Here is a 14,972-nt window from a genome sequence, read left to right on the forward strand (position 1 = left end):
CTCAGAGCTGTTTTCAGGCCAGGGCCTTGGCTCCCTGGGCTGCCCTGCTCTCTTACACAGGCTTGGGACTGCACGTCGTTTAGCTTTGTTCCCGATGGCTATAAAAGGTGACTTCATCAGGGAACTGCAGAGCTCCTGAACTGAAGGGAGCAGGTCACATCACCCTGCCCAAGGCCACACATTGAGCTAGTACGGACATCAGGACTCCAACCCTTGGGGGTCAACGTGAGGGAAATGGGAGACGGGTCCAGCCTGGGGTGGGGGCTGAGGTGGTGGAAGCAGAGGCACAGGGCCCCTACCTTCAGGCCAAGAAGGAGGAGGAGGAGGCAGAGGGGACTCAGGCCCAGTCTTGTGGCCTGGGGAAACAGGACTGGGTCCAGTCCCGGGAGGGGAGTCAAAATCAAGGATGCAGAAGTAACCAGAGGGGCTTTAGGCAGGGAGGCAGCAAGGGGACTGAGGGGATCTACCCTTAGACTGAGATCAACACTGAAGAAGGGAAGGGTCTAGGGTGGGGGCAGCCTTGGGGTCAACAGAAGGAAGTAAGACTGGGGACCCAGCCTCAGACCAGGGCTGATTGTGAAACTGATGGGGAAGCTAGGAAGAGCGGGATCTTCCAGTCTCCGAGGGCCGGGGGGGCGGGGCCACTAGGGGCCGGGGCGGGGGTGTTTACCGGTGGTCACGTGTCGGGGCGGGACGGGGCGAGGCGGCTGCGCCAGCCTTGATGGCTGACGTCAAGGCGCGGGTGTCAGCTGACCGAACCGCGGTCTCCAGAGCCGATTTAGCTCCGGAGCCCCAGCCAGTCCGTCGTCGCCGTCGCCGTCGCCGCCGCCATGGCTCAGTACAAGGGTGCCGCCAGCGAGGCGGGCCGCGCCATGCATCTCATGAAGAAGCGGGAGAAGCAGCGCGAGCAGATGGAGCAGATGAAGCAGAGGATTGCTGAGGTGCGGGCCGGGCCGGGGCCCCTCAAAGCAGGCGCTCGAACAGCCGCCCCGATTCCACGGGACCCTGCGTGACCCTGGGTGGCAGGACTGGAGTGCGGGCGGCGAGTTGGGGTGGGAAGGTTGCTCGCCAATCTCCCGCAAGGGGCGGAAGCGGGCCGGGGACAGTCTGCCCCTCTGTAAAATGGGCCCAGAAGGCTGGGGTGAGCTAGGTTGTCACACGCCTGCAACAGGAAGGAGCCATATTCAGTGGTTCCATGTGTGGCAATTGGGGCGACCCTCGAGGGTACAGAGCATCCTGTTTCTCTGGCTCCTCAGCCCCAAGAGTCAGGCCTCTGCCCAGGTTCAGTGGCTCTCCGGAAGGGCGGGCCCCAACCACTCTGCTGGCCACTGAACCCGTTTCAACTAACACAGGCAGGCAGGAGGGTCCTAGGTGCTAGCGGTTCACTAAGGGCTTCTGTGAGTGGCCGCTGGTGGTGGGCCACCCTACTTAGGTCTTTGGGGGCCTTGGGTCCTGCAACAGCCGGGAAGTGGCTGCATGCTGAGGCCCGACTGCTGTCCAGTTTACACTCGAGCCCCAACCCGGCTGTTGCTGTGTGGCCAGGCGGAGGTCCATACAGTGGTATGCAGTGGGATGAGGCAGGCCTGGAGCGAGGGGGCCTTATGAGGGAGCCACACTGCTCAGTGAGGGTCTAGGCCCCCAGCTGCTCTCCGCTTCCTCTTGTCACTCCTTGCCTTGGGTCTCCAGAGCTTCAGCTCAAGAGCTAGGTGTGAAAAACACCAAAGGCAGGTAGGACCCACGGCTCCAGACTACTGAGTGAGCAGGACATGTGGACGGACCAGAACAGTGCAGGGAAACCACCCCACTTGGCTGCCTGGGCACTTGAAAGAGCCTCTTACAGCCCCATGGGACCCTCCATCAGGCAAAGGGGCCATGTCTTTCCCAAGGGCACATCATAGTCTAGGGACTCATTTGGGATGAGAACCCAGGTCCCCACTTCCACTGTGAGGTGGCAGGTGGCCATCATCACTGCTCTGCCTCCTGGGCAGGAGAACATAATGAAGTCCAACATTGACAAGAAGTTCTCTGCACACTACGACGCTGTGGAGGCTGAGCTCAAGTCCAGCACTGTGGGTACGCAAAGCATTTGTGCCCCCACTCCCGGCCCAAGGCCCACTGCATGGTTCGCTCTGGGTGACCGCCTTTCACCCCCCTATCTCCTTAATTCGCAGGTCTTGTGACCCTTAACGACATGAAGGCCAAGCAGGAGGCGCTGGTGAAGGAGCGGGAGAAGCAACTTGCCAAGAAGGAGCAGTCGAAGGAGCTGCAGCTGTGGGTCCTCCCCTCCAGATGGAGCTTGTGTTTGGGGGCGGGTGAGGCCGTTCCTGCTTGTGGAAGCCGGGAGGTGGGGGTGCCTTTTGATCATCAGAGCCCTGCTGGTGAACTTGAAGGGACCCAGGGCGGTAGGACTCTGGGACCTGCCCTGCACTGAGCACACAGGTGGCTCTGGGTCGGGAAATGGGCCTTGAGGGTGGGGACGTGCGTGGTAGCCACCCGTGCCTTGGCAGGAAGCTGGAGAAGCTGCGAGAAAAGGAGCGCAAGAAGGAGGCCAAGCGGAAGATCTCCAGCTTGTCCTTCACCCTGGAGGAAGAAGAGGAGGCAGGCGAGGAGGAGGAGGAGGTGGTGGCCGTGGACGAGGAGGAGCTGGAAAGGGAAGGTGAGGGCAGGCTGGGGATGGGTTCAGCGGGCAGAGCTCTGTCCTGGCTTCTGGGTCTCGAGTGAAGAAGCACATCCACCAACAAACTTGACTGCTAACCACATTTGGGGCCTTGAACCTCAGAAGTTGGGGCAGGAGAGAGAGAGAGCCAGGTCTTCACTGTGGCAAAGCTGAGTGGAGGGCTTGCTTTTTGGTGGCAGACTGAGTGGGAACCGGGTATGCAGTCCCTTGGCGGAGGTGTGGGGCTCATGTGACTGGGGCACCAAACTGTTAATAATTTCAGTGTAAATTGACACAACCACAGACATTATGTGGCTGCTAATTGGACAGAGCAGCTCTTGCCCAAGGGAACAGGGGGTAACAGGGAAGACTTGGGAAGGCTGGTGAGCAAGAACTAAGACACCATGGGGCTCCTGTGTGCTGAGCACCCACTTGCAGATGGGCTAGGACCAAGGCAGATAGACAGACACTGGGCACCGTCTCTGTCCTGGTGGGAATCACACAGGACACCATGCACCCCACTGGGGCCAGGGGAGAGGGGATGATTTGAGTTGGGCCTTCAGGGCGAGGGGAATTTCATTAGCACCCAGAGATGTGGGGAGTCGGGAGGTGTGTAGAGTTGAGAGATGAGTGTGTCCAGAAATGGAGCCAGCGGGAGTGCACACATTTTAGGACTAGGGAGGGTGCAGCTGCAGGCCTGGAGGGGGTGGATGGTTAGAAAGCCTAATGGTCTGGGATCTGTATGGTAGAGCCAAGGCAGGGGTTGGCACAGGGACAGCTTTGAGGGGAGCAGCCAGTGGTGTCAGGAGAAGAGCAAAGAGCCTGCCAGCCTCTTGGGGGAAACCCTGGGATAGTCTTTGTACTATTTAGTAACATTAAGTATTTGGTATCGAAAACATTCCCGTTGGCAGGTCAGTTGCATTGGGTATTAGCTGCATCTGTGTAGCAGAGGCTACCTTTGGGACACCACAGGTCTAGAGGGAGGCTTTCAACCTCACTGTGTGTCATTGGGGCTTTGTGGGTGCTTCCCCTCCCCCTGGAGATTTTGTTTTGGGGGCCTGGCCGTTGGTACCCAGTGTAGAATTTTTTAAATTATTTTTATTTATTTGGCTGTTCTGGGTCTTTCTTACGGGATCTGTAGTTGCAGCATGTGAACGCTTAGCTGTGCAATGCAAACTCTTAGTTGTGGCATGTGGAATCTAGTTCCTTGACCAAAGATCGAACCTAGGCCCTTTGCATTGGGAGCACGGAGTCATAGCCACTGAACCACCAGGGAAGTCCCTGGTGTGGAATTTTTGTAAGTTGTCCAGGCTCTGGAACCCTTGCCCTGGAGTGTGGGCTCATCTAGGTTGGCGGTTCTCAAAGAGTGATCCAGTGACCCTAGGGTCTCTGAGACCCTTTGGAGAGGTCCGTAAAGTCAAAACCATCTTCATAATCCTGTGAAGACATTCTTATCCTTCTGTACTCTTGTTTTTTCACGACTGTGCTGTGGATTTTTCCAGAGATCATGTGACATGGCATGACATCCTTCCTCTGACAGTTGATAGAGTTGATACAGTTGCCCCCCTGAGGCGAGGGCCATCATACTGTTGACTTCTTGTGTTTTCTTTTGCTCCAGAGATCACCACAAAGAAGAGGAAAATGGGGAAGAACCCAGATGTGGACACAAGCTTCTTGCCTGACCGAGACCGGGAGGTAAAGGCAGGGTGACCCTGGCAGAGGCTTTCAGTCAGGAAGCGGGGGCCACGTGTGCCCCCTGAGCAGCCCTGGGCCTCCCCGCATTGCTCATTTATCTTCCAGGAGGAGGAGAATCGGCTCCGGGAGGAGCTACGGCAAGAGTGGGAAGCCAAGCAGGAGAAGATTAAGAGTGAGAGCTCCTGGAGTGGGAGGCATGCAGCCCGGGGCAGGGGCCATGCCTGCTTTCCTGTGAACACTACTCTGGGCAGTGCCCTAAGCCCCAGGGAGCTGGCAGGGGTCTGGAGGCCAAGCAGCAGGTCTGTCTTGTAGGTGAGGAGATTGAGATCACCTTCAGTTACTGGGATGGCTCTGGGCACCGGCGCACAGTCAAGGTAGGCAATGTGAAGCCTGGGCCCCATTTCCCTTGCTCTTGGGCCCAGCCTTCCAGTGGGAAGGAACTGTCAGTCCTGACAAAGCCCACAGACCCTTTGGCATGAGTGGCCTGGGGGGAGCAGGGAAGGGGGCGGTGAGTGTTCCGGGGTGCCCGCCTTCTCGAGGGCCCCCTTCTGGGCTTCCAACCTCCTTTCCTAACCCCTTGGTTTCTTGCATGCCTGTTCATACAGATGAAGAAGGGCAACACGATGCAGCAATTCCTGCAGAAGGCACTCGAGATCCTGCGCAAAGATTTCAGCGAACTCAGGTGGGGCTGTGTGGGGGTGTGAGTACATGTGAGCATGTGCACCAGATTTTGCAGCCTCAGCCTGGCACCAGGGACCCCCAAGTGGCAGCTCCTGCTTGCGGCATGCTGGGCACTGCGCTCCTGAGAAAGGAGTTCAGGCCCCTTTTTCCATCCCTCTCCCCATGGGGAGCTGGGGTAGGAAGTGCCTTCCGGACTGGGCTGCCTACTAGCCTCGCAGGCCTCTGGCACTGGTGCCTGGTATCCTTGGCCAGCAGCTTCCTCATCTTTTCTTCCTCAGATCGGCAGGGGTGGAGCAGCTCATGTACATCAAGGAGGACTTAATCATACCCCATGTTAGTCCCTTCTGTGTCCTTGCAGCCCCAGGAGGGGTGGTAGGGAGGGTCTCAGGCTTTGGTGCACCCAGGGAATTCGAGGGGGCCCCTCCTACTCTAGGTGTTTGGCTCGGGTGGGCAGGGTCGGAGCCGGGCTTGTAGGCAGCTAGCTGTGAGACACCAAAATGAGTCATCCAGTGTCACTTTCCTGTGCTCGGCTTGTAGCACCACAGCTTCTACGACTTCATCGTCACCAAGGCTAGAGGGAAAAGTGGTGAGTGCGCCCGGCTGCGCCCTCCTCCCCGAGCTTGCCCCTGTTGTAGGGTGGCAGCTGAGAGGGGGGGCTTCTGGACCCTTGTCCCTGCAGGGCCCCTCTTCAATTTTGACGTTCACGATGATGTGAGGCTGCTCAGTGACGCCACCGTGGAGAAGGATGAGGTATGCTCCGGGCCTGCCAGGGCAGGGAGGAGGGGGCGGGCATCCAGCAGCCCTGAGCCTCAGCATCTGGACCTCTTCCCATCCTCAGTCGCATGCAGGCAAGGTGGTGCTGCGGAGCTGGTATGAGAAAAACAAGCACATCTTCCCCGCCAGCCGCTGGGAGCCCTACGACCCCGAGAAGAAGTGGGACAAGTACACGGTATGGAAGCCCTCCAGCGCAGGGTGGAAGCCCAGCTGGGCTGGCAGGCTGGAGGCCCACCCAGCCCCACTCCGCTCACCTCTCCTCCTCTGTCCTCTCATCCTGCACCAGATCCGATGACGTGGTGGCAGTGTGGCCCCGGCTCCCTGCGGTCCCCTCCTCTGGTCCCCAGGACTCCGGGCGCCCGGCTCCCTGCTCCTGAGATAGGATCGGACCTGCTCAGCCCCTGCCCTGGCGCTGTTGGTTCCTGCCTGTTTCTTTCATGACACTTGGATCACCCGATGTGTGTTTTGTCTAAAAACTTTTTGATCAAGCTAAAATTCACATATGATGAAATTTACCATTGTAACCATGTGAAAGTACACCACACAGGGGTATTGTGTACATTTACAGTATTGTGAATCATCCCTGAAGGAGACCCCATGTCCATTAGCAGCCAGCCCCTCATATCCCTAAGTCTATTTCCTGTCTGTTTGGATTTGATTATTCTGGAAGTTTCGATTAACAGAATTACACAGTATCTCTGCTTTCTGTGTCTTGCAAGAAAGAGTGTGTTTTTCGGGGATTTGCGGGTGGAAGGAGATTGGGTGGAAATGTGAATCCGTGGAGTCTTGCAAGAAAGAGTGTGTTTTTCGGGGATTTGAGGGTGGAAGGAGATTGGGTGGAAACGTGAATCTGTGGAGGCAGGAGGGGGCACTTGTGATTCACTGGGGGCCTAGGCAGGCCCAGCTGTCCCTGTAGCCAGCCTGTCCCCACCACAACCCCTATGTAGGTAGGAAGGCCATTCCTCCCTGGGCTGCCCACTCAGGCCCCTCAGTCTCCTTTGTGTCTCCCAGCAGCCCGTTCCATAAGGGCCATAGCTGTCCTGTGGCTCCCAGCCGCCCTGTGTCCCCGTCACAGCATTTCTCTCCAGTGCTGACACAGGAAGGCCGCTGTGGGTGCCCTGTACCCACCGCTTGCCCACCTCACCCTGGCAAGCTCTGCACACACTGCCCTGGAGCTGGGCCGCTCTCATCGCCCCCAGGGGGGTGGGCCTCGGCTCGAGGGTATCATTTGTGCCCCACCTCAGTGGCCCCTGCCAACTCCTAATTCCCCCGGACCCAGCTCCTGGAAGCTGAGTAAGGTAAGCTGACCACCACCTTCACTTTGCCTGGAAAGGGCAGCGGATAGCCCCCAGCCAGTGGTGAACATCTCAGCTCTGGGTCTGGCCCCACCTCCCAGGCCGATGGACAGAACTGATGGTAGTGGTGGGCTCTGCCCAGTGCAGTCTCCTTTGCCCTCCTCGTCTGTGGCAGGGCCCTGTCAGCCCTGGCCTGGGGAGGCCCATCTGGCAGCTAGGGGCTATCACTTGGGCTTCCTCACCCTGAGTCTGGGGCAGGGCCATCTGGGGTCACTTGGAGGAGGGAGGAGTGGAGCGTAGGCCAGAGCACCTTGGGCACAGCGGGGAGGGGTGGGCAGGCCTGGCCCTAAGCCCTGGATGTGGGGGACAACTCTGAGAAAGTCAGTGGGGCCTTTTGTGGGGTTCCAGAAACCCCAGAGAGGGAATCCTCTGGCCTGTGCCAACCCTCTCCTGCCCTCTTTGAGAAGCCATCAGAAGAGTGGCTTCCTGCGGAGAGGGAGCCCTTCAGCAGCTCACCCAGGGCTGGATGGTTTCTGAGGGACGCGTGATGCAACGAAAACCCAACGTGGTCAAATAAATAAAATCAAAAAGAAGACATTTCCCAACAGCCTCTGCCTCTGTGCAGCTTGAAGGATTCCTAGTTCTCAGCCCAAGGATTGAACCCACGCTCCCTGTGGTGGAAGCACTGAGTCTTAACCACTGGATCACCAGGGAAGGCATAATTAAGTTTCCAGAGAGTGATAGATTTTTCTCCCTACACCCCTCCCATTTTGTAGCATGATCACTGGGTGAGAATCCTGGCTCCCCAGCTTCACCAACACAGTACTGTCACTCCCGAAGAGGGGGAGCACTTATGCAACCTGAGATGGCACATGTGGTCTCTCAGTGGGGGATTTATTTTTTCAACTGAGGAAAAATTCACATAACATAAAAATAACCATTAACCATTTAAAAATGCACACTTCAGTGGCACTGAGTACATTTCATAATGTTGTGAAGCCATCACCTCTATCTACTCCCAGAATAATTTTATCACCTCAAAAGGAGAGAAGAGGGGGTAGCAGTTTAAAAAAAAAAAAAAGAGAAGAAATGTCTGTTGTTTTAGCTACTCAGTTTGTGGAACTTTGTTTTGACAGCCACAAGAAACGAACACACCTTACTTAGAATTTCTTACATTTAGAATTACTTACATTTAGAATTACTAAAGTAATTAGAATTGCTTACATACTAAATTAGAATTACTTACATACTAAAGTAATTTATTAGAATTACTTACATTTCTTAGGAGAAAAATGAATTTGACATGGGTTGGAAACCTAAAAGTAAAAGCTGAAACTAAAAAATGCGTATAAATGAAACAAGGGGGAAAATCTTTGTAACCTTGCTCTAGGCAATCTGGGCAAAGTTTTCTTGCACAGGATAAAAAAATAATCATAAAAAGAAAAACATATATCAGACTTCACAAAAATGCAAACTTTTGCTCTTTAAAAGATATGAAAATGAAAACACAAGCCAGTAGATTTGAGAAAAGAAAATATTTTTATAACAGAGGGGTGGTATCCAGAACACATTCACACAGACATACAGAAACTCCTGCAAATCAATAAAAGTTAGACAAACATCCCAATTTATTTGTTGTTATGCTGCACGGCATGTGGGAGCTTAGTTCCCTGACCACAGATTGAACCCGGGTGCCCTGCATTGGGAGCATGGAGTCTTAGCCACTGGACCACAAGGGAAGTCCCTGCAAACGGTGTTTAAACACAGCACTTTTACTTTATGCCTTCAGTTTTAAGACAAAAGAAACCAAACAACAAAAATCCTGCAAGGAAATTCCAGACCCCTCTTAGCAGGTTTATTTGTCCTAGGGACAAATACTTGATTCTAAAGTGCTCTCTATGCATTATTGGAGGATCAAGCAAATGAGTCAATACATCAGTGGTGTTGGGAGCCAGGTCTTCCAATGCTGAAGGGAGATACAAATACACACTGGGGAAAGGCTAGGAAGTTTTGCTGTGGAATTGGAGTGGGGGGCATCAGTATGTATTCAGGATTTTTTTAAATATATATAGCCTGTGTGTAGGGGTTTCCCAGGTGGCCCTAGCGGTAAAGAACCCACCTGCCGATGCAGGAGATGTGGGTTCAGTCCCTGGGTTGGCAAGATCCCCTGAAGGAGGGCATGGCAACCCACTACAGTATTCTTCCCTGGAGAATGCAATGGACAGAGGAGCCTGGCTGCCTATAGTCCATATGGTTGCACAGAGTCAGACATGACTGAAGCGACTTAGCACACACAGCATGGGGAACTATTAATAAGATCCTGCATTCCATGTAGTGTGATAAAAAAAAATTAATGGATTACAACCCATCAAATAAAATTCAGATCCACGAGTCCACACAGATAATGTATATATAGATAGATAAACTGGAGTTCTTTCTGAAAGGATGCCATTGAGTAGGAGGGATCATGAAGGGAGAAAAAGCACTGTTTGGTAACCATCATCTTGAGGTTTGGAACTGAGCAACTATGAAAGTGAAAGTTGTGTTCAACTCTTCGAGACCCCATGGACTGTAGCCCACTAGGCTCCTCTGTCCATGGACTTCTCCAGGGAAGAATACTGGACTGGGTAGCCTTTCCCTTCTCCAGGGGATCTTCCCCACCCAGGGATCGAACCCAGGTCTCCCACACTGTGGGCAGATTCTTTACCAACTGAACTATCAGGGAAGCCCATTGAGAAACTGGTAGTTACCACCTTAACCAAATGCTTAAAGTTAACATCACAGTGAAGGGACAAAACAGTAACACTTGCCTCTTGATAAGAAGCACAGAGAGGGCCTGGTAACCTCCCACCACACACACCCCGAATCTTGCCCTGAGAAAACATCAGACAAATGCACCCTGAGGATGGTCCACCAAATACCTGGCCTGCACTCTTCAAAAATTTCCCTGTCATGAAAGGCCAAGAAAAGCAGGAGTCTTCCAGATTAAAGCGGGCCAATGAGATGAGAATGAAATGCCATGTGGGGTTCTAGATTGGATCCTGGATCAGGAAAACAAAACTATAAAGGACATCATGGGGACAATTGGTGAAATTTTAACAAGACCTTAGATAAAATAATATCATCATATCAACATTAACATTTCTGACATTGAAGAGTTATACTATGGTTATGTAAGAGGCTATAATTACTATAGTACAGTAATTATGCTGTGAGTGAGTGAGTGAAAGTCACTCAGTCGTGTCTGACTTTTTGTGACCCCATGGACTATACAGTCCACAGAATTCTCCAGGCCAGAATACTGGAGTGGGTAGCCTTTCCCTTCTCCAGGGGATCTTCCCAACCCAGGGATGGAACCCAGTTCTCCTGCATTGCAGACGGATTCTTTATGAGCTGAGCTACCAGGGAAGCCAATTATGCTATAGTTATGAAACACAGAGGGAAGTATTTAGGGGTTAAGGGGTAAGCTGTATGCAACTTAGACATAGTTGAGAAAATATTTTTATTATAATTTTTTCAGAATATCAGCCTCATGGGTTTTTTTTTTCTTCTTTTACTTCTTCGTTTCTGGCTGTGCTGGGTCTTTGCTGCTGCACAAGCTTCTCATTGCAGTGGTTTTTCTCTTGTTGTGGAGCAGGGCTCTAGGGTGCATGGTTTACAGTAGTTGTGGCTTCTGAGCTCTAGAGCACAGGCCCAATAGTTGTGGCACATGGGGCTAGTTGCTCTGAGGTATGTGGGATCATCCTGGACCAGAGATCAAACCCATGTCTTCTGCATTGGCAGGTGGATTCTTTACCACTGAGCCACCAAGGAAGCCTGAGAAAATGTTATTCTAATTAATGAAATAAAAATATATGCACCCACAAGAGACAAAGAGAATGAGAAAGCAAATGGAACAAAATATGAACTCTTGGTGAATGTGAGTTAAGGGTACATGGGAGCTTTCTATACATTTCTTATAGCTTTTCCGTGTCTGAAATACTTTCAAATTGTAAAGTTAAAAAGAAAATGCCCACTTCTATCCAACATTTGATTGGAGAGTGTTCAGTTCAGTCGCTCAGTTGTGTCCGACTCTTTGCGACCCCATGGACTGCAGCACGCCAGGCTTCCCTGTCCATCGCCAATTCCCAGAGCTTGCTCAAACTCATGTCCATCGAGTCAGTGATGCCATCTAACAATCTCATCCTCTGTTGTCCCCTTCTCTTCCTGCCTTCAATCTTTCCCAGCATCCGGGTCTTTTCCAATGAGTCAGTTCTACGCATCAGGTGGTCAAAGGATTGGAGCTTCAGCTTCAGCATCAGTCCTTCCAATGAATATTCAGTACTGATTGCCTTTAGGATTGACTGGTTTGATCTCCTTGCAGTCTGAAGGACTCTCAAGAGTCTTTTCCAACACCACAGTTCAAAAGTATCAATTATTTGGCACTCAGACTTCTTTATGGTCAAACTCACACATCTATACATGACTACTGGAAAAACCATACCTTTGACTACACGGACCTTTGTTGGCAAAATAATTCTACGTTTTAATATGTTGTCTAGGTTGGTCATAGCTTTTCTTCCAAGGAGCAAGTGTCTTTGAATTTTATGGCTGCAGTCACCATCTGCAGTGATTTTGGAGCCCAAGAAAATAAAGTCTATCACTGTGTCCATTGTTTCCCCATCTATTTGCCATGAAGTGATAGGACCAGATGCCATGATCTTTGCTTTTTGTATGTTTTTTTTAAATTTAAATTTATTTATTTTAATTGGAGGCTAATTACTTTACAATATTGTATTGGTTTTGCCATACATCAACATGAATCCGCCACGGGTGTACACGTGTTTGGGAGAATGACATTATATGTTGAGTTTTAAGCCAGCTTTTTCACTCTCCTCTCACTTTCACAAGAGGCTCTTTAGTTTCTCTTTGATTTCTGCCATAAGGGTGGTGTCATCTGCATATCTGAGGGGCATATATATCAGGGCAATATAGCCAGCCAGATTGGAAAGGAAGAAATAAAACTATCTCTATTCTCAGATGACATAATCTTGTATATGCAAATCTTACTACATGTGCTGGAAAAAACAGTAGAGCTAATAAACGAGTTCAGCAAAGTTGCAGGAAGAAACATCATTACACAAAAATCAATTGTATTTCTATACCCGAGCAATGATCAACTGTATTTCTATACCTGAGCAATGAACAATTCTGTTTTACAATAGCACCATAAGGAATAAAATACTCAGGAATAAATTAACAGTAGAAATAGCAAGACTTCCATATAAAATAGGTACTTCCATATAAAATAGGTAGCCAACAGGAATTTGCTGTATGGTTCAGGAAACTCAAACGGGGGCTCTGTATCAACCTAGAGGGGTGGGACGGGTAGGGAGATGGGAGGGAGTTTCAAAAAGGAGGGGATATATGTATACCTATGGCTGATTCATGTTGAAGTTTGACCGAAAACAACAAAATTCTGTAAAGCAATTATCCTTCAATAAAAAAAAACGAAAAAAAATTCACATAAACCATCAAAAAAAGAAATGCAAGACTTGTATATTGTAAACTAGACAATATCACTGAAAGAAAATAAAGCAAACCTAAATAAATGAAAACACATTTATTTAGTCAGGGTTCTCCGGAGTAACAGAACAGGATACACACACACACACACACACACACACACACACACACACACGATTAATTTTAAGGAATTAGCTCATGTGATTGTGAGGGCTGACAAGGTGACAAGTCCAAAATTTGCAGGGCAGGTCAGCAGGCTGCAGATTCAAGCAGGACTTCTACATTACAGTCTGGAGGCAGAATATCTCTTTTCCCAGGGAACCTCAGTTTTTGCTTTTAAGGCCTTCAATTGAGCGGACAAGATTCACCCACATTATGGAGTGTAATTTACTTAAAGTCAACCGATTGTTGATGTTCACCACACCTACGAAATTTCTCCTAGCAACAGCTAGATGAGTGTTTGATTAAATAATTGCCAACTATAGCCTAGCCAAGTTGAAATTAATACACATGAATTCATCATCACAACATCCCAAGTTCATGGATGGAAAGGATCTTGTTAAGATGGTGTGTGTGTGCATGCTAAGTCGCTTCCATTATGTCTGACTCTTTGTGACTCTATGGACTGTAGCCCACCAGTCCCTCTTGTCCCTCTGTCAATGGGACTCTCCAGGCAAGAATACTAGAGTGGGTTGCCATTTCCTCCTCCATGGTAGTCTACCCAACCCAGAGATCTAACTCATATCTCTTATGTCTCTTGCATTGGCAGGCGGGTTCTTTACCACTAGTACCATCTTGGAAGCCTTGTTAAAATGGCAACATTCTCCGAATTGATTTACAGATTCAATTCAGTCTGTATAAAATTCCCACTGGCTTTTTTTTTTTTTTTCCCAGAAACTGAAAAGTCCATCCTAAAATTCATATGGGGTGGACTGAGGGCTGGCTAAAGGGTATATAGAGATTTACTTTGGGGGTGATGAGAATGTTTTGGAATCAAACAGGAGGAATGGTTGCCCAACTTTGTGTGAATATATTAAACGTCATTGAATGTTACCCTTTACATGAGGGACTTACATGATAGATGAATTATAGGTCAATAAAGTTGTATAAAAGAAAAGGAAAAAGGAACCAAGGGACTGAAAATCTCCAACTCAGGGCCACTGGGGAAGGGGCCAGATGGTAAAGACAGATAGCCTCAGTCCTCGTGGATGTTATCAGACGCAGGCCCTCCGGATTAGTGGACCTTCTCCGGGAGAGTGTCCTGGGTCAGGACCGCGAGTTCCGGCCTGGTGTGTGCCTGTAGGATCGTGACCAGGGTGCGAGGGGGGGCGGGTGGTGCTGCGAACCAGCGGCAGGTGGCCTTGGGCACGCCTCCGAGCGGCCGGGAGGCGTCTGCGCGACCCCGAGGCCCGCGCGCACCCCGAGCCCGAAGGGGTTGAGGCGCGGGCGCGCGCGGGCCCCCTGGTGGCGGGAGGCAGCGGGCTGAGGGGCGCGCGTCCCGGACGCGGCCATTGCGCGAGGGGACGGGAGGGTCGTCTCGCTGCGGTGGGTGGGGGGGGAACCCCGGCCTCTCGCCGGGGCGGAGCTGCGCTGCTGGGCCTCTCCCGTGGCTCGGGGAGAGGCGGCCCCCCACGGCCGCGAGCACTGCCGCTCGGCCCTCCCTGGGCACCCCTGCCCGGCGCGGTGGTACGGTCCGGATTTAAAAGGCCCCGGCGGCCGCAGGCCGGCCCCAAAGTGTGGGCGGCGGCGGCGGCGCGGGCGCGCGGGGTGCGGCAGCGAGGGCGCGCGAGCGGGGCGGTGTGGGGCTCGAGGGCGCGTCCACGTGGCCGACAGGCGGCCACCCGGACCCGGCGGCGGCGGAGGGACAGGTAGGTGCCTGCCACCACCCCCCTCGCTCCTGCCGCCTGTGCGAGGCCAGCCTGTTCATCCGCCCCGGGGTCGGGCATCCCTGGGGTTCGCCTTGGCCTCCCAGGGGTCGGGCCCTGCCCCTGCCTTCTTGGGCGCCCGCCCGACTGGTCTTCAGTGCTCGGCGCCCCCGCCGCCAGCCCCCTACCCGATGGGGACCCTTTGTGGTGGAGAAGCAGCCCCGGCGCCTCCGTCCACTGGGGGGAGTGGGGCGGCGGAGGGGGGGCGGTGTCCCTGGATGGGGGCAGGGCAACCCGGGCTGGCAGAACCGCGCAGGGCATCGGGGAGCGGGTGCGAGAGCCCCGTTTCTGCCAGGGTCTGCCCGCATCCTCGGGCTCCGCAGGGCTGGCGCAGAGAGGCTCGGTTGTCCGGAGGCTCCCGCTTCCAGGCTGTGCTTTGGAGCGGGCATTTGGGCTCCACAGCGTGCCACTTCAGGTGTCCCTCCCGACCCGTCCCGTTCC

General features: G+C 52.5%; 1 protein-coding gene across 1 annotated transcript; it reads left to right on the plus strand.

The window, feature by feature from the left end:
* Nucleotides 1-780: 780 nt before the first annotated feature.
* On the plus strand, nt 781-6,516 carry FAM50A (family with sequence similarity 50 member A). The gene is made up of 13 exons (XM_052663225.1): nt 781-941; nt 1,989-2,073; nt 2,172-2,271; nt 2,508-2,656; nt 4,275-4,351; nt 4,457-4,523; nt 4,664-4,725; nt 4,957-5,033; nt 5,311-5,365; nt 5,570-5,618; nt 5,712-5,782; nt 5,871-5,981; nt 6,093-6,516. The coding sequence occupies exons 1-13, from the start codon at nt 831-833 to the stop codon at nt 6,099-6,101; spliced, it is 1,023 nt and encodes a 340-aa protein (XP_052519185.1). The 5' UTR covers nt 781-830; the 3' UTR covers nt 6,102-6,516.
* The last annotated feature ends 8,456 nt before the right edge of the window (nt 6,517-14,972 follow it).

This window comes from Budorcas taxicolor, chromosome X (genome assembly GCF_023091745.1).
Source record: "Budorcas taxicolor isolate Tak-1 chromosome X, Takin1.1, whole genome shotgun sequence".
Classification (NCBI taxonomy): domain Eukaryota; kingdom Metazoa; phylum Chordata; class Mammalia; order Artiodactyla; family Bovidae; genus Budorcas; species Budorcas taxicolor.